Below are 26,403 nucleotides of genomic sequence, written 5' to 3'. Positions count from 1 at the left end.
GCCAGTGGGAAGAAGACTGCAGCAGTGACAGTGCAAGGAGAGGCCGGTGCTCTAATAGGGGACACAGCAGAAAGGACGGGCAGGTCACTCACCATGTGGCAGATCGCAGCCTGGGCGCATTCTCTCACAGCAGGGGCGAGACGGCTAAGGGAACCATCAGTGAAAGTGAGTCTGGACGGGGAGGACGCTGAGGGGCCATGTGTCACGGTCCGACCAGGGTACGTGCTGCATGACAGTGAAAGAAGTACAGGGAAAGTGGAAGATATGTACTGCTTGAAACGTGATGTTAGTGCTGTAACAGGACTGGATGTGCGGTGTCCTGAAGTCAGTAAAGTTGTTAAAGTTCGTATGGACTGTGTCTCAATTCTTGCAAATCTGCCTGGAGAGGTTCTTCTGCAGCAGAGGGAAGATCCTGAAGGAGCTGGACCTGGAGACACAGATATGCTGATTAACGAACATTATTTTAATGTAAGAGGTCAGGGCACAGAGATGAGCATGTGTGCGGCCATGACTACAGCCCTGGCCCTCCCTTACACTGATATCAACATGAATTGTTAGTTTTTTGAGCATTATCATGTATCCTATATGCTGCTAAAATTTGATTCCAACATAATATGAGGGTAGCACTTTACTATATACTTAAGGTAATTTTTTGGTCTTTATATCTAATAGTATTACCACAATTATTGTAGTTGTCTTCATCATGGCTTAACAATATGCTATGAATGGTATTTATATTTACAAATACCTGTTCTTTTTGCCAAAGCATGGTGCCCCATGTTTTTGGCTTTTACCCACAATCCACCTTTTGTATCCCCCTGTACATTTTTATATTTGTATGTAAAAATAAAAATTGTTGTTCTTTGTACAATCATTTCTTTGTGCGCTTGTTTCCTTTTATATGATCCGGCTAATCAATAGTGTGGAACGTACTACAGCACTTACAGAAATGTAATACTTTGTACAAAAGGTTTTGTTGGTGATACCTTCAAAATACCTTCTATATGGAGAAACTAGTCGCATGCATTGCTCAGGTACGATTTTAGCCCATTTTTCCTCACAAGCACTTCAAATCCTGAAGGTCCCATTGGCTCTTTCTATGAATTCTGAGATTTAGTTCCTTCCATAAACTTTCTATTCGATTCAGGTCCGGTGATTGGCTCGGCTATTCTAGCTGCTTTATTTTCTTTCTCTGAAACCAACTGAGAGTTACCTTCACTGTGTGTTTGGGATCATTGTCTTGCTGAAATATTCACCCTTGTTTCATCATCCTGGTAGGTGGCAGCAGATTTTTACCAAGAAAATGTCTCGGTACATTTGATCATTTATCCTTCCTTCAATTATATGAAGCTTGCCAGTGCCGTATGCTGAAAAACAGCCCCACACCATGATGTTCCCACCTCCAAACTTCACTGTTGGTATGGTGTGTCTTATGGCATCCAAAGAGTTCAGCTTTGGTATCTGACTAGACTATATTCACACAGTATTTCATGTTGTTGAGTAAATGCACTTTAATGCACTTGAACATGCTTTTAGTTCAGCAATGGAGACTTACGTGGTGAGCGTGCGTGCAGGCCAAGGAGGTTGAGAACATTACTTATAGTTTTCTTTGAAACAAATGTACCATGTGTTTCTGTAGCTCTACACAGGTGATCCTTGACTGGGAGATTTTATTTTCAGGTGGGTTTTTGAGTGGACATGCCTGAAAAAGACATTGTATGCACATACCCTCATAGCAGTAACTTTCATATTTGCAGCACTAAAAATCCTGAGGCTATGTGCACCTAACATCCTTTAGAGGCTGGCACAGATGATGAGTTTTCCTACGTTAAGCCGCTTCAGGAAAACACCATCTCTCTTAGGCTAGTTTCACACTAGCGTTTCCGGGCGCAGCGCAGGGCCGCCGCTAAGCTCCGCCCCGGCCAAGCCTCCTCCGGTCATCTCCTCTGATCACATGACGCTGCATGCAATCAGCGTACCCTATATTTAGCGTTGGGTATGCTGGTACACTTTTGCCAGCACTTGCGCCCTTTTGGCGCTGTGCCAAGCGCACAAAAATGCAACAGCAGTTTGTGACCTGCTGGATCGCGCCAGTGCTTCATGGTTCGAGCTGGAGGTCACAACTCAATACAAATAATGAGAGCCTTCATGCTTTTGATTACCAGCAGCGCCTGTATCCTACATTTTCATCTATATCATCAAAACTCAATCCCATCCACAAGGTTATTAATAAAAAGCTTAAAATGAATTTACCTCAATTTGAACGAGTCATTGACCAGTTCAAATGCCTTTTCAAAAAATCTAGATTTCAGAACAGCTGCATGGCCAACTTTAAGATTTGCACTTGCCTTATATCTCATTTTTTATGAATTTGATACGGTTGTTATTTTTTTTTTTTTTTTTTACCATTTACTTCTGCGATTCATCCATTATAATAGCATAAAATATTTATAATATCACTGATGGTAAACTTTCCAGACATTATTCATATGCTCAACTATTTTACCCTTTTTTGAATATTGGTAAATATCCTTCAAGCATGTAGCGCTATCGCGTAACGAGAGTTTAAGCGCGTGTTCACACACAGCAGTCCTCTGTGCCGCCGTGGTCTACCCACTGTCTCTGTGCATAATCATTTAGTCCTGCAGAGAAACAACTGTTTCATTTGCAAGATTACACGGATGATCGAAATGGATGTGTGGCTTTCCCTGCAAGAATAAGTGAGGGACACAACTAAACCTCCGCTGCGGCACAGAGCTACTGTGGTTTTCAGCCGCAATGTATGAATGGAGCCTAAAATGAGATCTCAATTAGAAAGCTCAATACCAGATGATGAATGCGGTCTGTGTCAGGATGGCTGATATGCAGTGACTGTGGATTCGAGATTTGCATACGGATCACTATATTCCTGTACAAAACACTTAAACTTACGACTAGGGCTACACCAACTTTATCCATGACACACGACCAAAGTGCAACACTATACAAGTAAATGGGGTCACATCCAACAGTTGGGTCTGATTTTTTGCTACTTACTTGTCAAGGCAGTGTAGGTATCGCAATGCAACCACATTCCCTTACATAACGCAGTGCTGAGGTCTCAATCTGCATAGGTGCAGCCCCACGGCAGCCATTTTCCCAGAGGCCACTGCACTGCAATGGATGTGCGGGGGCTCCGAGCTTTCAAAAAAATGTCAGCGGCGCCCCTGCACCACTGCCGAACCTGCCACACCAGCCTGGGTTGGGATTTCCCAGAGGCCACTGCATCACCGCAAAGGATGTGCAGGGGTTCCGGGCTTTCAGAAAATGTCAGCGGAGCCCTTGCACCACCGAATCTGCCGCAGAGGCCACTGCATCGCAGCAATGGACGTGCGGGAGCTCTGGGCTTACAGAAAATGACGGCGGAGCCCCCTACACCATGAGCACTGCTGAACCTGCCACATCTGGCTGGGATGGGAGTCATATCATCGCCAGACCACCGAACACCCCGTGACCACACTCCACCAGTGCTGCTGATCCCCCCAGGTAAGCTGAATTCAGATTGTCAGACTGACCCCCATTTGATGGATTAGTTTTTTTCCTACTGAAAATTTGGGGTGTGTCTTATGGCCCGATGCTTTTCTAGTTTGAAAAATACAGTAACCACCATGCAGGCCAGGATTTGACATGTATGAACTTAATCGTGAAAGGACACATGCATAACACTGACAACTGTAGGGTGAAGATTATGAAAGACATACAGCCTGGTTTTAAATACAAAACATAAGGCATCAGCACCTTATAAAAGACAAAAAAAATCTATCCTTGTCATCAATATGATGTGTTGTTCTACAGCAGTTATTGCTTACACTGACGCAGTCTGTGATGTGGATTCTGTTAGGCCGGTTTCACATTTGGGTTTAAGGCCGCCGCTAAGCCCCGCCTCCGCCGGTAGCTCCGCCTACGGGCACATGATGCTGCATGCGTCCCCTATTTTTATCACTGAGGACGCAGGCCGTGCGCAGTATGCGTTTTGGCGGCGCCTGCGTCCTTTTGACGGTGCGCCGACCAGCGCCAAACGCAACCTGTGGCAATTTGGTTGGGCTCGGCGCACCGTCAAAAGGACGCAGGCGCTGCCAAACGCATACTGCGCACGGCCTGCGTCCTCAGTGATAAAGATAGGGGACGCATGCAGCGTCATGCGCCCGTAGGCGGAGCTACCGGCGGAGACATGGCAGGGGGCGGGGCTTAGCGGCAGCCGTGCGCAGGCCGACGCTGCGGCCTTAAACGCAAATGTGAAACCGGCCTTAGTTTTCGGCTTAAAATCCATCTACCCCCCCAAAACCAGCGCTTTGTATTTATTTCAATTGAAAATTCACATTGCAGCTCATACAGAAATTTTTGTGAGACAACTCCAGGCAGCATTGTTACTCGTGCTACTGTGAGCAACCCGTTTGGCCTGATGGTGCTACTGTGGCCTGCAACATTTCCCATGGAGCACAGCTCGGCCGTCATTGTTTGGCAATTGTAAAGGACCTGCCCAAATGCATTCAGTGCAGCAGAATATTCCAAAACGTACAACTATTAATAACCTCCTTGATCAATGCCAAGGCTTAAGTGTGGGTATTTCTGCACTTGGCGCTCATATGCGATACTGAATAAATCGAGAAGTTTTAAAAAATTTTGCTTCCGTTTTCTTATCACTTGCATATCATTAACAGACTTATCCATCTTGTGATTTCTATTATTCTATGACTTTTCCTGCTTGGTGTTTCAATTTCAATGTTGAAGAGTGTATAATAAAAAAAAATATATATATATTCAAGTTTTTTTTTAATGAAAAAAGTGCAGCACAAGGCACAGATATATGCATGGAGCCAGTATAGAGACACGCCAGGTACGCCAGATGCTACTGTATGGAGCCTCCACACTGAGACGTATTATAAGGATGGTTTCTATTAGAAACAAGAATCCTATAACAAAATACTACTATAATAGGTTTCCGATGGCGCAAGTATACGAAATACGTAGCATTTACAAGTACGCAATGGTCCCATATACGTCTTTGCTATTATGACTATGTACAATAATGGTCATGTGCAGAAAAGCTTTGCTGCAAATTGAAAGTGTGAAAAAAAAAATGACTGGGAACATAAAATGTATAGGTAAATGTGAACTCGACCTTATTAAGGAATGACAGGAGCCAATTTAATTAATGCTTTAGCAGCCAAACACATTTTAATAGACTTTGTATTCCAAGAACCCCCCAAAAAATATCTTGTCGTAGTTATAATGTGAAGCAACAAAGTTGCACATAATACAATCAAATGTTTTTTTAAAACAAGAAAAAAAAAACCTTGTTAAAAGCTCCCACATTTGTCCCCTTTGAAAAGTTAAACAAAAAACCCCCTCAGTTTTCAGAAGACTCCACATGTAAATCCCTTTTCCACCAGACTCGCCCTTCGTATTAGGAGCTGCTGGTAGAGAATGGATGAATATATAACATCTGACAGGTATTTTGAGAAGTTACACAGACATTAACCAAAGCATCCAGAAAAATCCTGGCAACCCCACCCAATTCCCAATAATTTGGGTTTTTATTTTTTTGTCTCTGAGTCATATGTAATGATACAGTACCAGCTGCTGCAAAACACAAAGAATTGTAAAATAATAACTACAGTCTCAGCTTATACACAACTTATAGAGTTACACATTTTAGCTTGCAGGAATTGACGAACATAAAATTTCCTTCTTGTAAGTACCACAATACTATATAAGATTTAAAACATTGTCTACAGAAAACAAACAAGAAAAAAAAATACAAAAACAGAAGGGGGGGCGCTGTACTAGATGGATATGCTGAAATGTGATTACTGGAATTGGAGGCTAAACAGGAAAAAGAATAAAGGGAAAAAACAAAAACAAAAAAACATTTACCGTAAACCCAACAATTCAGCCTGAGGACGTTAGACGATGTTGAAGAACCTGATTTTGTCAAGAGAGCTTACTCGGCCAAGATTTGGCATAACCAGCAAAGGTAAATCAAACAGCAGTTTCCCCATTTAGATTGCTCGCTAAGCAGTGTCTAGAGCAGGCCATACATATTAGGTAAAAGTATCATTCAGCTTCTGATACGCTTGCTCAAATTGGTGGAGCATGCATGTTGTATGCTATACATAGATCAGCAGATACAAGCTATATCTGGCTTTGCTCATCTCCTCAAAAACAGGCATGTTCGAAAAAGTTTATTCCTGATCTTTCTGAAGCGAAGACTGGAGGACAATCAGGCTGCCCCCTTCACAGCGCACCTGCCAGCCAGTAACTGATGTATGGCCAGCTGAAGGCCACAGCTATGTTCGTCATTCAGCGCTGACTGAAGTTGTCCATCACGTCTGCCCATCAGACAGGTAACTGAGCAGAAGTGACCCTGACTCCTAGGAGCATAACATATTCCATTTTTATCTGACAGTCAAGTCCTGAGCAATGTAAAATAATGGAGGGTTGACAATAATGACGTTGCCGACGGTGCAGTCCACATAATAGAGTATAGCTTGAGCCCTATGCACCGTTGTGCCATGTCGGAAGTTTCTGATATCAGATAAAACATATTACAATTCATGTGTATGGACAGAATTTTTTTTTGGACTTTATTAGTTACCCTTTTGCCTGCATAGGAAAACTTGCTGGACATTCCATATTTTGGAAGCAAAATGTAGCGAGAGATCACGATTGCTAAGCATTGCATGTAATGAATAGCCAAGATTTACAGGGGCTGGAAGTGAGCGCAGGCCTGGCCAATGATTACCGATCAAGACCTTGTATTCAAGTATAGTTAAGAACACTGAAATCTAGAAATCTGCAAATCCTCTCCCTGCTCAAATATTCTGATCAGGCAGCAAAATAATGACGGGAAACAAAACAAGACAAAGCTATGGCGGGTGAAATTACATTCTGACCAGGTATTTCTATTACATGTTCAAGACTTTACTGCAACCTTTCGACAGTGACCAAGTTGATCAGAGACACATTTATCACATTAGCTTTCTTTTAGCTATTTTGGTGGACCCATAAGTCCACCTAGTTTATGACCCCTGAACCCTAAAGCCCCTCCCAAACAGACTAATGTCGGCCAAACCTGTCAGGTTCAGCATACAGTAATGTATTTAGGGGCCCTGAATAGCTGATTTCCGATTCTTTTGGTCTCTTAGCGATAAGCCGCCGCCACACGTGTCTGGCAGCGTCTCAAAGAGAATGGAGGATACAACCAAGATAGCTGCCGGCGGAATCAGTTAAGGTATATTGTCTTAAGACTCATGAATCACATAATAGATAATGGGAAGGATAGATCATTGACTGTGGCCTAGCAATGAAAATAAAAACCCTGCAAAGACAGAATTTCTAGCATGCAGCAGTTACCGTGTTCAATGTATGTAACTCCTGAAAATAATTAAGACATTTTCCATATGACTCTCCGGTTACAAACTTCACAATTTCAACGTCCAAAGCATCTACGCAGATCTCAAGATACATTTGGTCTGAGAAGGAACATTCAGCTATAAGAGCTCAAGAGTAAATAGGTCAGAAACCAGCAATTGAATGAAAAGCTTCCATTAACGCGCTACCTTTGGCAACAGCAGGCAGGAAGGGGGGCACATATTAAATAAGAACTAGGATGGGATGGTGCTGACCGGATGCACATTTATGGATTGTAAACAATGGACAGTCAGTTTTAATCCAATCCCTACCCTCATCATGGAGTATACAAAGGTCTCCCCGAAGGCTGTCAATGGCTGCAGAAATGGTGAAGCATTACAGAACAGCAGCCTCCTGAACACGGCACGGAAAGGCTTATTTGAGAACTTGGTGGAATGACCGCAACATATCAAAGGTTAGAAAAAAAAAAAAAGAAAGACACCACACCAGGTTTTAAAATAAGCATTACATTTCATGATCTGCTTATTTCCGAACATTAAATGCCCCTTGAGTTTAGAAAATGGTTGGGAAGGGGCCAGATGGGATAACATGTTCTGGGACTACCGGCCAACAATAAACAGACGACAAAATAATGTGGCCTTTACTCCAAACCTGACAAATGAAACATTACAAGAGAAATTCATAACAATACATGTACATCATTTTTTTCCTTTATTTTTCATTTTCTCCTTTTTTTATTTCTTTTTTTTGCTTATTTTGGTTAGTTGAGAAAGGTCCAAGTAACACAATTACGCACTATAAGAAACATTATCCCTCTTGCAACGCGGAGGAATTTTTATTTTTTTATATATATATTTGTTCCCCTTCCTTGTTGATCTGAAATTTAGTTCAAAGCTCAGTACCCTCTTATAGGCGCAATCTTATAAAAATAATATATATAGTGCATTTTAGTTTGGGATAAATTGTCAAATTTTCAATAGTTTCAACACCTATCTGATGTGATAAATTCCTAACAATTGCTTCAAAAGGGCTATAAATTTGGCAAAATTGTACAGAATTTTTGACTCATAACTTCAGGTACGTGTTCCATAGAGGAATCTGCTATGGGTCAAACTAATTAAATTTTGTATTAACAAAATATTCACAGTAGTTAGGCTAGGGATACATGTCCAATACTGGACAAGGGTGTTACTCTGCTGAACAAGAGTAATTCAACATTGTCGCCCACCAGGAGGCATTGTGCCGTGGCCATGACATGTAGAGGCACTGCTGCGTTGCCATCGTGCAGCTGCCTCTAAACAGGTCTTGCTATGTAGCCCCAGCCATAATGTATTGCAGTTGAACAATCCATTAGTTTTTTTTTCTTCACTTGGTTACAAAAATAAGTCTAATCTCAGACTGCAATCTTTGCATAAATCTTCTTTAATTTATGAATGGTTTAAAAAAAAAAAAAAAAAAAATAACACATCAGGCACAGTACCAATAATTTAGCTATTTTACTAACACGAAAAAAAAAATATTTTTTTTTTGCTATCAAAAACCTGTAATCTTAGTTTTACTTTCATTAATAGCAAGCAAAGCGACCAAGTGTTATCCAATCCAGGACCCTCATTTACTTTTACAAAGGTTTCATGACCGTAAACTACAGCATTTTGCATACGCCGTTATAAATCTGTGCTTTTCTCAGATTCCAAAAACATTGACGGAACCAGAAAATGTAGGCAGCCTAGAAACAGCAGTGCGTATTACTTTGCATCAGTTCGCTGGTGTTGCACTGGTAATTGTTGGACACAGGCCGTTCTGGGCCTGCAAATACCCAATCATACTCCTATTATCTATAGATGGGACAAAATGGACCAGGCGCTATACACCAAGAGACGGAAGGGTTTAAAGAGACACTGTTGTGTTGAAAATGGTATTTGATCTGCAAGTGGGACGTTGTAGTGCAGAAGGAGCTGATCAGATCCGATATACGTTTTTGAGGGAAACCTGTGGCTAAATCTTGCATATTGGTCAATAAAATCCCTAGAATTCTTATACATGAGTCCAAAGGGCGGTCCCATCCAGAGTAGGACCGCCTCCTAGACTCATTGCAAGTTATAATAGTTCTTTTTCAACACACCTATATCTCATCCGGCTCAAATTCTCCTCAATATCATGCCATCCACAGATCGACCTGTATATAAAACTTGACAAATCCCCTATAAATGTGCATGTGTAGCCTTAAAAGCAGATTCTGGGACTAAGTTATAAAATGGACTTGCGTTAAAGAGGGTTTTTGTCGCATCCAAGACATTATTAGTGTATCTACATCAGCATGCTTGCCATTTCTTTTTCACTTCCATGGAGAGTCTTGAACAGCTACCTCTACCCTGAAGTCAACGGGATGTTGCCGCCTAGAAAAATTAGCGCCCTCTTTCTCCTGATAAGCTGTACCCCATCTGTCAGTAAATTTTTGGCATATGCCCAAGATAAGATGGGAGAACCCTTTCAATAAGCACAGATGTCAAAAAAGTAGTTCCAGCATGACCAACGACGTGTATAATTTATAGACCTGTAGACCAGAATTAGGAAATCACCTTCACATAATGAACAAGAGCACAGACGCATGGCTTACATGGGGAAAAAAATAAGAAATCCTTAAAAGGCATCAAAGGAAGATGCATTGCCTTCATTACTGCTTAGAAGGTAACGAGAGGTGATACACAAATGTGCAAGCCAACGTGGGAAAGCAACACCTCAAGGACAGAGCGCCATGGACAAAGCACTGGAGCAGTTACTGGAAGCAGCGCAGCACTCCTGGATAAAGCTTGTACACCCGCTACTGGAGGGGTAACACCGATGTATCAGACCTGTAAACATTTAGGAATGAGGTAAATACAGCCGTCATTTGTTGCAAATGCCAAAAGTGTTTTCAGAAAGCTCTTTACTAAGGACTCAAGAATGCCCACGGACAACCTTAGCAGCAGACACATATGGACCACAAGGTGGCGCTACAAATAACTGGCATCTTGCATACTGATGACAGCCCTCCTCCTCTTAGGAACAATTGATGCATTTGCAAAGCAGACCCTTCCCTCCGTAAGGCCAAATATCGAGCGTGATCACAGGGACCATCAGTGATGATGCTGATACACCCTTCCCCTTCATGCAGCAGGAAAACCTCGAAATGCAATAGAAATAAAGGGGATGCAAGTACAGCGGTATGCACACTTTTCAAACACTTTCAATAACATCGACTTCATCTCATATCAATTTTCCCCAAAATTTAAATACGGATGTTTATTAAAAGGATGTATAAAATGTGGGTCCCTGTGACAACACTTCCTGTACTCCCACCACTTTCTTGTTTAGAATAGGACCACCTGTCTTGCAGTAACCAATCAGATTCTTACAAGTAACAGAAAAATAAAAGTAGACATTCTGATTGGTTGCTATGAGTCCTGGTTGTCCAGTAGAGGAGCACAAAAAAGTTAAAAAAGTAGAGATCTAGGAACAGAAGACCTGGAGATTCCAACTCTTATAACTTATGAAGCAGGAAAATAAAATAACACTTTTTTTTATTATAGACACAGGAAAATAATGGTATGTTCCCACATACAAAAATGCCAATTTTTTTTTTTTTTTGCCGACATCTGCTTGAAAATACACAACGGCACTTATTATTTTTAGGTCATCCACCGTATTCGAAGTTTTATTTTTTTTTTTTTTAAATTCGGCACTTAAAAGCACAACTGAATTTATTACGGGTGATTTTATCACGCATGGGTCGATAATGTCTTTAATCTGTACATGCACAGTGGGAACAGCGAGCTTTGATGAAATCCACTTTGCTGGAATTATTGCACGCAGCGCACGGTCTCCACAAGAAGAGCGCTAGCATTTATGCTATGTGAGAACACGGCATGCTTCAGGCAGAATACGGGCTCAGAGGCAGTGCGGTGACCATTATACATTGTTGTGCTCTTACACAATGGATTTCACCTTTTGTTTTTGTAATGCATAGGGTGAAATCCACAGCGATATCTGGAAACAATAGAATAATAATATGCATGTAACTCATGAGAATTTTGGACAGAGGCACTGCAGATTATTTCCTTTCCATTCCTATCCTGTGTGATAATATCCTAAACATCCAACTTCTGGTATTTGCATTTATATCGATGGCCCACCTTAGGATAGGTGGTCAACGTCTGATCGGTGGGAGTGTGACACCCGGCACTCCCTCCAATCAGCTACTCCAGGTGCTAGGCAGAAGTGCTCGGTTGTGGAGCTGCACAGCATAGTCATCTGTATGGCGGCCGCGTACTGCAGATCTGTCCCCTATTCAAATCAATAGGGGACGGATGTGCAGTACGCGGCCACTATATTGCTGATTGAGCTCTGCAGCTCCGCCTTTGAACACTTCCGCTTGCACCAAAAACAGCTGATTAGTGGGAGTGCGACACCCCTGCCAATCAGATATTAATCATCTAGCCTCAGGATAGACAATCAATGGAAAAAAGTCCCAGAACAATCCCTTTAATGGTCAGCTACAAATGAAAAATTAAATAAAAAAAAAATCTAGATGCACTATCAAATTGAATTAGAGAAATGTTCAGTAAATACTGAAACAATAAAGGTAGGTCATCCAGGAGGAGGAGAAATTCCAGGGTTTGACAACAGAGGTAAACTGGAAGCAGGTTCTGCCAGCCAGGTTAAGAAACTGAGCAAAATCTCAAAGCATGCACACTGCCAAATGGTGACGGGCAGCTTGGCTCTTTAAGGGGGATCTGGATCATTTGGCTCTGCTCATTAAGAAGATCCGGTTCTTTGGGATCCCAATTAAATGTGTTCAAGGTGAACATATATTTAAGATAAAATCACGTGTCCGACACAGTTGAAACCCTGCAAGGGTAGGCAGATTTTCATTGCATCCGAACACTTATTTTAACCCCAGTGAGAGCCGTTCAGAAACTAAGTGGCTCTCACTGGGTGCCGGCTGTGTCGGATTGGTCGCCAATTACCCATCACCATTGCCAAAGGTCTAGAGAAGCAGAAGAACAACGTTACGGAAGATCAGACAAGTATGAAATAGTATTTATGGTGCGGTTTATCACATGGTCACAAAATATTTGTATCCTTTCGCACTTTTAGAAGTCATCAATTCCGTAATTAGAACTCACAGAAGGTACTAACGCGAAAAAATTGAGAAAATGTGTTTGTTCACCTTCTACAGGGTGGGCCATTTAAACGGTTAGACCTGGGTGGGCCTTGTATATGGATACACCTAAATTAAATGGGAATGGTTGGTGATCTCAACTTCCTGTTTGTGGCACATTAGTATATGGGAGGGGGAAACTTTTCAAGATGGGTGGTGACCATGGCGGCCATTTTGAAGTCGGCCCACCCTGCAGATTAGAAATAGGGGGAGACACCAAGCGTAATAGGGTCTTATCTGGTGGAGAAATGGGTCTCGGTGAGAGGTATAGGAATTGCTCACCTTTTGGGGTTGTTTAACCCATAACTGAGGAATCAGGGAGTGACAGCTGCCGCTGTAACCTCAGGTCAGGAGACCCCGCCGTTTAGAACAATTGGTGGAAGATAGGAATGATAGCCTGCGCTGCTGTGCTAGGTTAAAGAAATCCAGAGGACGTGATGAGGGATTAGATCATGAGGGATTAGATCATGTGGTCTCAACGCGTTTTGAAGTTGAACCAACAGGTTCATCAGGAGAAAAAAAACTTTAACACTGTGGTTCTCGGGATAGAGTTTTGTTTCCCCTGATGAAGCAGTAGGCTCAACTTCAAAATGTCTGAATAAACAGCATGACCTAAACCCTCATCACATCCTCTGGATTTCTTTAATCTAGCACAGCAGTGCAATCTACTACTCCGATCCTCCACCAATTACCGGTATGTTCTAAATTGCATCACTGAATGTGAACATTCTGAAGTCTACAGGGTTCTCAGATCTAATCTCATGGCCGTATCTGTACAGCATATGATGCATTTTGGTTGGTGAAGTCGTTAGTAAGTAATGGCATCTTCCAAAATGCACTGTATTAAAGGGAATCAGTCATCAGGATTTCACCCACCATAGTATTTATATCCACACGTAACTCTGTCAAAGACAAGTCCAGCAATACTTGTCTATGTCCAGTCCTCTGTTACTGAGAAATCAGAATTTGAATTGATATGCAAATGAGGCTAAAGTGCTATGTAAATCTGAATCTCCCATCACTCCAGCTCTATTCTCCGCCCAGCGGCTCTACCTCCTGCTTGACTGATGTCAGTCAGGCAGGAGGAAACAACACTGAGTGGGGAATAGAGCTGGTGTGACCAAGGCTTCAGTTCTACCATAGGCCTTTTCCTATTAATACAAACGCTGATTTCTTAGTAACGGATGAATAAACTGGCCATGTAAACGTATTGCTGGACTTGTTTTTGAAAGGGCTACATGTGCATATAAAATAATTTGGGGTGATAAACCTTGCTGACGGATTCCCTTTAAAGAATCTCCGCTGTAAGAGGGGGGTCTGCCGGGATAGTGTTGTTTACAATAGTCAGTCATGAATGCAAATCTTCAAATGTTAAGCGTACAGCACATGAGCATCTTTCATTCTTGACGCACGTATATTATACATAAATTATATATATTTTCAGCTATGATTCTAAGTAGAATATAAACGTAATAGGAGAAAAGTAATATGTCAAAGTGGTAACGTACAAAGTGGAGTTTATGTAACTATTAGGCAACTTTTGGTTTTGTATGTGATTTAGTATGTGATTTTAGCTCCGTAGACCAGGATGGTCAATGTTTGAATTTTGAACAATAGATTTTTGGTTGGGTTTAGTTTTTACAAAGCTGAAAAAAGTCACCATCACTAGTGGAACGGTTTCGATGAATTCTCCCATTCCGTCCATTGTACAAATCTCTTACTTACAGGACTGAACACAAAATTCCAAGCATTTTGGTAATGACATGTTTATAAAAGAGCAATTTCCCCTTCTTTGGGAACACTAGTTACTGCATTTGGTTTGTATAGAAATTGTAAGAGGCTCTGTCCACACTTGTGTTTTTTGTTTCCATCAGTGGTTTTGGAATTTTTGATAAGAATACTGTAGCACTTATAATAAAAAAAAAAAACTATATCTGATAAGCCCTTATGTGCCAATATGGTCTACCAGGATCCTAGAAAATCATACCTGTGAAAGCGATCATCATGGAAGCCAAGAAGCTACTAGACACGACAAAACAGCAACTGTCAACAGGACAAGTGCTAACAAATAGGCGATCATTGACCTCAGTTTATCGCACAGGGCAGCCTCACAGTTATGAGCGAGAACCAGTTACCAAGCTCTCCTGCTAATTAAAGGGGTTGTCCTCTCTTGGGGAGAGAAATTATAAATTTTACATATATATATATATATATATATATATATATATATACACACACATATATATATTTATTTTTTTAAATTATTTTGAACTGATTAAAGTATTTGTATCTGGATGGTTGGTCATTACAATGGAGGCTTGGCACAAACCATTATTCTGGTGCTGCTCTAAGTTTTTTAAAATTTATATATGCAAAAGTGTGTATATATATATATTTTTTTCTATTACCTAAATGCATGTAATTGGGGATAACAATCTTTTCTTTGCAAATGTGGTTCATTTTTTTTACATTAAAAATTACATACATTTTTTTTTTTGCCTTATATAGCCTCCGTTTTGCTGGTTGCAGTATGAGCTAACTGAATATCTGTCAGTGAAACAGCTATGAGAAATCTCACGTAATTTCTTTTATCCATGTCTCTTTTCTGGGCTGCTTTCAGCTGCTTTATGACCACAGACGACATCAAAGTGGAAAGTACAGGGAACCAAACAGCCTCTTAAAAGCAAAACGGTGCAAAATTTCTAATTAAAAAATGCAAAAATTATTTTAAGCCCCAAATAATTTTTTTTTTTTAAATGTGTGTTTCAAAGAAGGCAGACAACCCCTTTTAGATGTATGAAAAAAAACAAACTTCGGCAACACAGGCTTTTCATAGATAGCACCATAATAAGCAAAGGTCTTTAAGAAATATGTGAAAATGTAAAGGTGGTCACAGAACTAGCGGAATGGGGCGGGGGTGAGCTAGCGGAATGGGGCGGGGGTGAGCTAGAGGAATGGAGCAGGGGTGAACTAGCGGAATGGGGCAGGGGATGATTTAGAAGGGAGTGTAAACAGTCCTGTCAAAGGGGCAAAAAAACAAAAAAGGAAAAAAGTCTCTGGCTGCCCTAAGTAACACTACTATTACCTTCTCGCTATGGAATATTATGCAGTTTGCTGTTGAACCTGTCAATCACCAAAACCACAGCAGAGAGAATACACTAGGAGAAGATCGGAAGCCGCTCACCGTATACGAGAAGGCATCACCATTACACGTACAGAAGGAAAACTATCATCATTTACTGACAAGCACCTTTTATTGGTAGACAGGTTATTCATGAGCTTGTGTCATTATATACAATGCAGCGTTTTAACATCACCTTTTTAATAGTAATATCCCTGTTAATGGCATCAACATTTGCAGGTGGAAATTTTAAAGTGGTACAGATATTTTATATTTCCCTGAATTCTGCACATATTAACTGGGGCATAAAAAAAAAAAAAAAAACTAAAACGTCTACTACAGATTATAAGATGAGGGTAGAAGTGTGTGCATGTTCATCCACATGAAGAGGTATTCACCTTAATAAAGTGCATCCTGCACCTACGCACAGTGGAGTCCGTCAGTACGCACAAGAATACTAACTAGTAAGCGGAAGCTTTACGGTGTCACAGATCTTCACGAGTATCGCTTGTGCTGGCGCAATGGTTGCCTCCAATGTGTTCAGGACGTGACTGGTAAAAATCGGTCCCTTCCTTCCTAATGACAAAATAGGACTTTGATGTACAATATATATATATATATATCTATTTCAAAATGCAAAAGGATTCTGTATGCCCCTGGGTACAAAGAGAAAGACGCAATAGCTATAAACAGGGTACACTGTCCCTTTAAATGCATAATATACGACTAATAAGATTCTTTCAAACAACAAAATACACAAGGAAAATTAGCAGCACATAGAAAGTAATGTAACTTCCGCTGGAAAGACGCAGCCTTTTCCATATCCGTACAGAGCGCAAATGGCAATGAGTGGAGCTAAATGTATCTGGGCCTGTTGGGTACAAGGTGAGTGATGGCATGGGTCGCGTCACGATAATGCTGGGTACAGGATGCTACGACTGGCCTCCTCGAGAAATACAATCTTTATTTGAAGAGACTTTAAATGTATTGGTGGAAAAAAAGGAACTTCTTCACTAGACATGGCATCAGGTACAGAGGAGCTCGCAGGACTCCGATCATCTGGGAGCAGCTGTTATTACAACTTTGCAGTATGCCATTCCTCTGTTATTCCTCCCGGAAAAGTAAAAATAAAATGACAACTGGGCAATACCAACCCCCTTTCCGCTGCTGGGCTTATCCCCAAACTCTGACACTTTCCAATTTGTTCTACAAGTGTCAGACTGAGGATGGGGGTAACTAGTCTCCTTTTGTCAGCAGGGTGTAACGCTCGGCTGTCAATTCATTCCCACATTACCAAAAGGAACGTCACGAGGCATTACCCAGAGAGGCATACAAGGGATCTCCAAAACAGACATGTCCGCTCCTCTTTAAAACTGTTAAAGAAAGCACGATTTAATGGGTTCCTACTGCTAATCAGTCTGTATTTAAGTTTTCTTAAGGGGAATCTGTCAGCTGATATGAGCGTAGCATGATGTAGGGGCAGAAAATATGATTCCAGTGAAGTTTCACTTACTGGGCTGCTTATTTTTCATTAAAATCAGTGTTTTATCAGCGGGAGATCATCACTAGAGGACTAGTTGTCTCATGCCATGTAGTCCTTCATATTCATAAACTCAGTATCACTCCACCCCCACCACCGATTGGTAGCTTTCTCTGCCAATCAGTGGTGTGGGAGGGGTTATACATAATTCTACATACATTTAGAGAACTGCTAGTTCTGCAGCAGGAAAAACTGATTTTATCAAAACTATAGCAAGCAGCCCAGTAAGTGTAAGTGATACACAGCTGGAATCAGGCTCTCTCCCCATACACCATGTTGCTCTCAGATTTCATAGCAAATATCTAGTGACAGATTCCCTTTAAGAGGATGTTAGACCAACGATATAAGGATCAGATCAGTGAAAGCACTTGTAGGTCTAACTCCCACTCATCTCTATAGGCAGCTGTGCATTTAATAGCCAATGGGATATATCTCAGAACCAAAGGGTCTCCGTCACAGATCTTTCCCTTGCACAGTAAGGACACGACTGTGTTGCAAATCCCTGAATAGCGGATTGCTAGGATTGGCGCTGTACAAAGAGAGCTACAGAAGTGATACCTATACCATGCGTTCATGATCAGAGGGGGGTCCCAGAGTTTGGATTCCCACCTGTCATCGGGATATAACACACAATTAGATGGGAGCAAGTACTGACAGTCTGTAAAAATATACTTATAATGTGACAGACAATGACAGAAAACACTGCAAATGGGACTGAAACCAAAGGCTGTTCTAGGGAGTTATACCTATACAATACTTTGGAAATTTTCAAGTTAGGAATGGTTGAAATGTTCTGTATATACTAGTATTGATTTCCGCTGGAGTTGACTAAGCGGGTATTGGGCACAATATAGCGTGTTCCCCATGGGCAGATACTAACTGATCACACAGATCCGTACCCCTAGTCACACTTTACATCAGTTTTCTTACTTTGTGAACCCTATGAGACATTATTTCCACCAGAGTCCTGTGCCTCGAGTCCTACAATATAGGGGTGTACCTCCAGCGATGCATTTTATTTCCCCAAACTTTCGGCAAAAGGTGACCATGCTATTTAACAGCATGTATTGCATGTTCAGATGACCCTGAAGGCCAATTACTAGTATAAGTGCATTAGGTGAATGAATCCACGGCAAGCAGTAAAACGTGCAAAGCAATCATGGCGAGTGGCTTATTGACTGCTGAGCAATGCTGCATATTTTCTCCGTGTCAGAATATCCATGTCGGGAGTTAAAAATGAGAAGCAAATGAATAAGAATCTTACACAATAAAAAGTAAAAAACAAACAAAAAAAAACACAAAACAAAAAACATGACAACGTCAGCCTCCGATTCAATCTTACACACGCACAGCCAACAGTGCCAAGCAGCATCACAATAATTACTACAGCGTAACCAGCCAATAATGCATAGATACAGGCCATACTGACCGGCCAGAGACCCAGTGCCTTCATGGTCTACTCATGGCCAACCACGGTGTCCACTCATCCAACAATCGCACACTAGGACCCGGTAATTAGTCCGGATCCACTGCAATGATCGACTTCAGAACAACTTGGTCCGCAATACTGACATCTTGTATATGTGTCGGTGACGGCACGCTATGGATCCTGCGCGGCTTCCAGCAGTTTACGTAAGGGATGAGATGTCACGGTGTGTGTGAGAACAGCGAGCCAAGCATTGTTAAAGGGATAAGTGCTGACAAGGATGAAGAAGCCCATCTACCACAAGTGTGACCAAATAGGATCGTTCTTACGGCTACACAATTGGCACGTGCCCCTATAAGTATCTATGTACCTCCTCTGGACATCACAACGCAAGCCGAGCCTCAGAATCACAGGACCCAACCAGGACACAATAACGGGTCTCCATCTATTGCTGGGGAAGGTGGGATCCATTATGGAGGTGAGTGTATACAGAGCTGGAGCGGCACATGGATGAGCTGACACGTCAGGCATGAGGATGAAGCTTGGAGTGCGCTTAAAGGACTAATGTGCCAAACTATATACTAGACGTCAGCCGCACACTTCTGTGTCAATGCATGAAAGTAACAAGCCACCAAGGAAATCCAGCACTTGGGATGGTAACATAAAAATAAGCTAAAAAACATAATAAAAGCACGCTAACACCAACAACCAGCAAAATGCCAGTATGAACGCAGTACATATGCATCCGATCTCCGAACTTCAGCGCGCGACTAGAAGGGGTTACTTCAGAGACCGCCGCTCTAGTCCGCAGGCTGTGTCCGGTACTGCAGCTTAGTCACGTTCATGTTAATGGGGCTGAAGCTGCAATACCGGATACAACTGTAATCCCAGACCCCCTTTAATAAGCGGTACCCTTCATGTCACTGGGCATACTTCACTGGATAGTTGTTAACCATTTCATTACAATGTTAAGTAAACATGAACACTGTCCATTGCACAGTGTTACTGGTACACACCGAAGGGGGGGGGGGGCACAATAACCATACTCTATGCAGACCACTATCAAGAGTCATTTTTATTGGACTGCCATCTATATTTTAGGAGAGACTGGCATAGTTCGGGAATGATTGTGGTGTTAGCACACGGGGATTTAAGGATTAAGGAGTCTTTGTCCGCAGACAAATTAGGAAATCTTCAAGATGTTAGCCAACAACAGAAACCTAAATGTGCTGAGGAGACAACGTGTCAGTAAGCCAAAGGGGATCATGTGTCCGACTTCCATCACAAGACCCCCCCAGCGTGTGACTGCCTTGAATCACGAGTTCAGCAGCCGCTACTTCATGGATACGAGGGAGCTTAATGAAGATCTGCTTGGTAACGAGGGCTCGTTAAAAGTTCTCAAAAGTCACAAATTAAGGAATGGCCATTTATATATTTTTCTTTGTTAGGAGTCGCACCTACTGAAATATTTAAAGGGAATACAATTCAGACTGTTATCAATGGGATTCAGTGCACATCTGTATTGTAAGCTTTATGACATATCACACACCTATGGAATTACCGTATACGGTATACGAACACTCATTGTAATATGTCAACTTTCAGGGGTTATTCTCATTTTCTGTGCCATACAAGATCAGCAATGTTTGGAGCCCCCTTACAAATAGGTGGGGGAGATGCCCAATTCTGGGAGATAGACGTAGCTCCCAGCGGTGGATAACACCTGCCTCTATGGTACGTTTATGGCTCATCCGGTGGGAATAACCCTGTAAAGATGCAGATCATGTAATGAAAAAGAAGCAATACGCTTAGCAGCAGGTTATACAATATGGTTTGTATTAGTTTTGCCTGTAAAACTGTATTCGTTCACAACTAGTTACTTAACAAGGCCCAAGGGCAAGTTTAGACATGGCGGACCATTTCTGTTGCAGATTTTGCAGCGGAATTTGGCGTGGATTTCATCCTATGCGAGAATCGCAGCATGCTCACATTTCTGCATGACTTAACCCTGTTAATTAAAAAACAAAACAAAAAAACAAACAAACAAAACAAACAAACAAAAAAAACCCATCAATGTATTGCAAATCTGCAGCAATTCCGGCATATCTGATCTTACCCTGAGGCTTTCTGGATTTTGGGAGCTTTATAGGCCAGAAACTAAAAACATTGAATACACAGTGCGGTTTTACCTGTAGATTCGGCCTGCTGCAGTGGTACAAAGATCGGTGTTGGTGGAGGTGGAAACAGAAGCGATGGTTTAGGTACAGGTATGTAGACTGGCAGTGCAATAAATGCAGCAACTACAGAAGTCTCGTAATCCAGGCCTATAATTATCGGTTTCTATGCATTACTGTCACTTAAGTTTATCTCAGAAATCCAATGCAGAATTAACCTATAGATGAGTGCCAAGTGCAGTTCTTGCATTTGTGGAAGTCCGCTGTGCCACTGGCCATCTTCTAATTGCATTTTTTCTTTTTTTTGACACCGACATCCAAAGAATCCACGAGGCGACAATGAACTAGAAACTGTAAGTGCCACCAACAAGGAGATCAGAGTTCAGACATTGACCCTTCTGTTACCAGAACATATCTAGAAAATGAAGGCCTCTCTGGCAGCAAATATAACTTATGGATCCTGTGGACGTAATGCACTGTAATATGCGAGATTCCCAGGAACATAAAAACAAAAGGGTTTAAACCAAACAAAAAAAACAACCCAACACGTTAGGGGAGAGTATGCTGTATGTCGTCGCCACCTAACTGAAAGCCTATGTCCCCCATTTTTTCCCCCGGCAGGATGTTTTTTTTTTATCCTGCAATGTGTGTAGCAGATGTCTGAGGAATACCATAAAAATTCTCTTGAATATTTACATTAAATCTTTGAATGTGTACCCCACACGGGCAATCGGATGAAAAGGAAAGACAAAAAAGCAATGTTCTGACTGTCACAGTACACAATACAAGATGAACATAATGCAATTTGGTTGTCTTTGCCAGCCATGCCACCTCCCACCCGTCCCAAGCTGGGAAAGAAATAGGTGCTTACGTTGCCACGTTTTACCTTGAAATGTTCATTCAATGCAATGTTAGAGGAGCATTTTACTCACTTACCCTGAAGACAAACAGCTCTATTAATGGGTAAAGCACTTTGCTACCAGTGAGAACTTTAGTGCATTAATGTGCAACATGTCACAGCCCGCTCTGGCAGCAAACTGGATCTTTTTATTTTATTTTTTCGATTTTTTAAATACCCCTCTTCCCTGCATCTTCAAAAAAAACAAAAAAACTTTTGCACCAACATAATTTGTTTTCAGCAGTCCCAAAATGCCATGTAAAATAAAACAAAAAACACCCCACTCTGAACCCCAACCCCCCAGCACAAAATGACTCTTAAATGGTAGGTTTTGTGAATTCACATTGTCTTTCAACATTGGCTTTCATTATTCAAGTATTTCAAGACTGATATGTGTTTTTGTCCTTTTTGTTTTTTTTTTTCTTTCATTTTCTATGTCTCTCTCCCCTCCACAGACCATTTCTTTCAGGACCCCCTCCCTCCCCCCTTTTACTTCTGATCTCCGATGGGGGAGGAGAGGAAGGAAACTGCAAGCACAAAAAAAATAAAAAATAGGAAAAAAAAAAATTGAAAAAGGACAAGAAAAAACAACCACTTTGAAAGTGACCGCAGGCTTTTGTAACATTGGCGATCAGGAGTCTTAACTTAAACCCACCTGATTTAGCTTTCTGTTTTCTTCTTTAAAGATAAAAAAAAAAAAATACTTATTGCAAGTTTTGAAAAAAAATAAAATAAAATGGTCAAGTTAGTGCTGCTGCTGCTCTGAAAGGTCACGAGGTCAGAGTTGAAAGTTCAAAAGTTCATATTGAGTCGGTCCCTCCTCCCAATAGATCACCGGGTAGTAAAGGGGCGGGGCTGCCCATCCGATGGGCGTCCTCTGTGCTGGGCACCCCCCACAGGCTGGATGTGTAGCTTGGTGTACCCCACAGAGATACACCTGGCAGGTCACTACCACCACCGCCACTGCTCCATTGTCCCAGCCCTGTGGTTCCTCCGAAAAGGTTAAGGGCTGGTCCTACCGGTTCAGCCTGATGGTTTTGTCCCACTTCCAAAGGCTGCCAGCCTGCGCCAGGAGCAGAGGGAGTTGGCGGCTGAGCTTGTGCAAGGTAACGGCTCACCTCCTCATCCGTTGCAAATTCCGCCAGGATGGTCGTATTACCCAAAACGCACCTGGGTTGTGAAGAGAGACAGACATAATGAATACACATAACTCTATACTGCATTGCCTGCCAATAAGAGGCTTGAACAAAGGGTAAAACTGCAAGACTGCGCCAACTCTAAGGGACGTTCACACGTTTCAGGACGGCCGACATGTATATTGCACTGCACAGTAGAAATCCAAGCCTGGCGCTCTAAACCCTGCAGTAGATCTGCCTAGAATCTGCACCAGAATCAGCTCAATGTTCATACTGTTTGTCAGGAAACAGAATGCTGCACATATTGGGAAGATTTTTTTATTCTGTATGGTGCGCTCTGATATCTGAAGCCGCTCACTAGTTAAACTTCCGGATGTAGAGAGCAGTGACCACATACTGGCAGAGATCAGAGCGCACATGCTGAGGATGCCCCGCCACTCCACGCATAACCCCGCCCCGTAATTTCAAATCTGTCATCCAAAAGTGGGCAAATCTACAAGAAACAAATGTCGAGATATTCTGTCATCTCTCAAGCTAGACAGAAAATCTGCTACCTCTGGCACAAATAACTTACAGGGACCGACCTGGAAACATGGATTTGCCTGCCTGAACACGCATGCATTATGTTATGTGGTCGTTATGAGCACTTACATGTGCAGGGCATTCTGGGCCTTGGCTGCCTCCTGTTTGGTGCTGTATCGGATGAGAGCTGTGCCCTGGGTGAGGTTGAGATGGAATGTCAGCAGGGGGCCATGCTGCATGCAGATCGTCCGCAGTGTAGAGCCGTCGATCTAGAAAGAGGAAATCAAACAAAATCACACACACAAAAATAAATATATTTGATACTTATCCTTTTAATAAACAGCATCTGATCATACCTGTGGTGTAAGATTAAGAAGGATGAGCCAATAGCTAGGACGCACAGAACTGCCATCACTCCAGGTAGAGCCTAGAGAAGGTCAAAAGTAGCTTATTAATTTCCACATAAAATATTACATCCATAATAACATTGGTCACTTCTAATGATTGCTGTGGGTGTTCTGCTCATTAGTACAGGAGGCTCCATCGTGGTCAGAGAACCACATACCACTTCATCTGTAGCCATCGTGGTTTGAGAACCACATACCACTCCACCTGTAGCCATCGCGGTCAGAGAAGCACGTACCGCTCCATCTGTAGCCATCGTGGTCAGAGAAGCACATACCGCTCCATCTGTAGCCATCGTGTTCAGAAAAGAACATACCGCTCCATCTGTAGCCATCGTAGTCAGAGAAGCACGTACCGCTCCATCTGCAGCCACCGTAGTCAGAGAAGCACATACCGCTCCATCTGTAGCCATCGTGGTCAGAAAAGAACATACCGCTCCATCTGTAGCCATCGTAGTCAGAGAAGCACGTACCGCTCCATCTGCAGCCACCGTGGTCAGAAAAGCACATACCGCTCCATCTGTAGCCATCGTGGTCAGAGAACCACACACCGCTCCACCTGTAGCCATCATGGTCAGAGAAGCATATACCGCTCCATCTGTAGCCATCGTGGTCAGAGAACCACATACCGCTCCAACTGTAGCCATAGTGGTCAGAGAACCACATACCACTCCACCTGTAGCCATCGTGGTCAGAGAACCACATACCACTCCACCTGTAGCCATCATGGTCAGAGAAGCACGTACCGCTCCATCTGTAGCCATCGTGGTCAGAGAAGCACATACCGCTCCATCTGTAGCCATCGTGGTCAGAGAAGCACATACCTGTCCAACTGTAGCCATCGTGGTCAGAGAAGCACGTACCGCTCCATCTGTAGCCATCGTGGTCAGAGAAGCACATACCGCTCCATCTGTAGCCATCGTGGTCAGAGAAGCACGTACCGCTCCATCTGTAGCCATCGTGGTCAGAGAAGCACATACCGCTCCATCTGTAGCCATCGTGGTCAGAAAAGAACATACCGCTCCATCTGTAGCCATCGTGGTCAGAGAAGCACGTACGGCTCCATCTGTAGCCATCGTGGTCAGAGAAGCACGAACCGCTCCATCTGTAGCCATCGTGGTCAGAGAACCACATACCGCTCCATCTGTAGCCATCGTGGTCAGAGAACCACATACCGCTCCAACTGTAGCCATAGTGGTCAGAGAACCACATACCACTCCACCTGTAGCCATCGTGGTCAGAGAACCACATACCACTCCACCTGTAGCCATCATGGTCAGAGAAGCACGTACCGCTCCATCTGTAGCCATCATGGTCAGAGAAGCACATACCGCTCCATCTGTAGCCATCGTGGTCAGAGAAGCACATACCGCTCCAACTGTAGCCATAGTGGTCAGAGAACCACATACCACTCCACCTGTAGCCATCGTGGTCAGAGAAGCACGTACCGCTCCATCTGTAGCCATCGTGGTCAGAGAAGCACATACCGCTCCATCTGTAGCCATCGTGGTCAGAAAAGAACATACCGCTCCATCTGTAGCCATCGTGGTCAGAGAAGCACGTACGGCTCCATCTGTAGCCATCGTGGTCAGAGAAGCACGAACCGCTCCATCTGTAGCCATCGTGGTCAGAGAACCACATACCGCTCCATCTGTAGCCATCGTGGTCAGAGAACCACATACCGCTCCAACTGTAGCCATAGTGGTCAGAGAACCACATACCACTCCACCTGTAGCCATCGTGGTCAGAGAACCACATACCACTCCACCTGTAGCCATCATGGTCAGAGAAGCACGTACCGCTCCATCTGTAGCCATCGTGGTCAGAGAAGCACATACCGCTCCATCTGTAGCCATCGTGGTCAGAGAAGCACATACCTGTCCAACTGTAGCCATCGTGGTCAGAGAAGCACGTACCGCTCCATCTGTAGCCATCGTGGTCAGAGAAGCACATACCGCTCCATCTGTAGCCATCGTGGTCAGAGAAGCACGTACCGCTCCATCTGTAGCCATCGTGGTCAGAGAAGCACATACCGCTCCATCTGTAGCCATCGTGGTCAGAAAAGAACATACCGCTCCATCTGTAGCCATCGTGGTCAGAGAAGCACGAACCGCTCCATCTGTAGCCATCGTGGTCAGAGAAGCACATACCGCTCCATCTGTAGCCATCATGGTCAGAGAAGCACGTACCGCTCTATCTGTAGCCATCGTGGTCAGAGAAGCACATACCGCTCCATCTGTAGCTATCGTGGTCAGAGAACCACATACCGCTCCATCTGTAGCCATCGTGGTCAGAAAAGCACATACCGCTCCATCTGTAGCCATCGTGGACAGAGAAACATATACCGCTCCATCTGTATCCGTCGTGGTCAGAGAACCACATACCGCTCCATCCATACCGCCTATGGTACTAATGGATAAAAGCAAAGAGGCTGCAGCTACACTCATACAAACACCAATCCTATGTACCGCTAATAAACATTGCTAAAGGCTCTTCCAGGGAACAAAACATGGGGCATGTTAAAATCCAACATGCTTGATTGTTCTATCCCCTTCCAAAACTTGTCATA

The 26,403-nt window shown here is 42.9% G+C and overlaps 1 protein-coding gene across 4 annotated transcripts in view; it reads right to left on the bottom strand.

Annotated features, from left to right (window-relative positions):
• Window positions 1-5,186: 5,186 nt before the first annotated feature.
• The window catches only part of TNRC6B (trinucleotide repeat containing adaptor 6B), a 165,994-nt gene continuing 144,777 nt past the window's right edge, over window positions 5,187-26,403 (bottom strand). For all 4 annotated transcript variants that reach the window (XM_073549598.1, XM_073549597.1, XM_073549600.1 and 1 more), the window contains 3 exons: window positions 23,787-23,857; window positions 23,560-23,699; window positions 5,187-22,942 (listed from right to left, as the gene is read on the bottom strand). In XM_073549598.1, coding sequence (XP_073405699.1) covers window positions 22,573-22,942; window positions 23,560-23,699; window positions 23,787-23,857 — 581 coding nt within the window. In that variant the 3' untranslated portion in view covers window positions 5,187-22,572. The remainder of the gene's footprint in view (window positions 22,943-23,559; window positions 23,700-23,786; window positions 23,858-26,403) is intronic.

The sequence above is a fragment of the Dendrobates tinctorius genome, unplaced genomic scaffold (genome assembly GCF_039654945.1).
Source record: "Dendrobates tinctorius isolate UK_male_01 unplaced genomic scaffold, ASM3965494v1 ptg000159l, whole genome shotgun sequence".
Taxonomy (NCBI): domain Eukaryota; kingdom Metazoa; phylum Chordata; class Amphibia; order Anura; family Dendrobatidae; genus Dendrobates; species Dendrobates tinctorius.
Note: the sequence above shows the minus strand (reverse complement) of the source record. Positions and strands in the feature narration are given on the sequence as shown.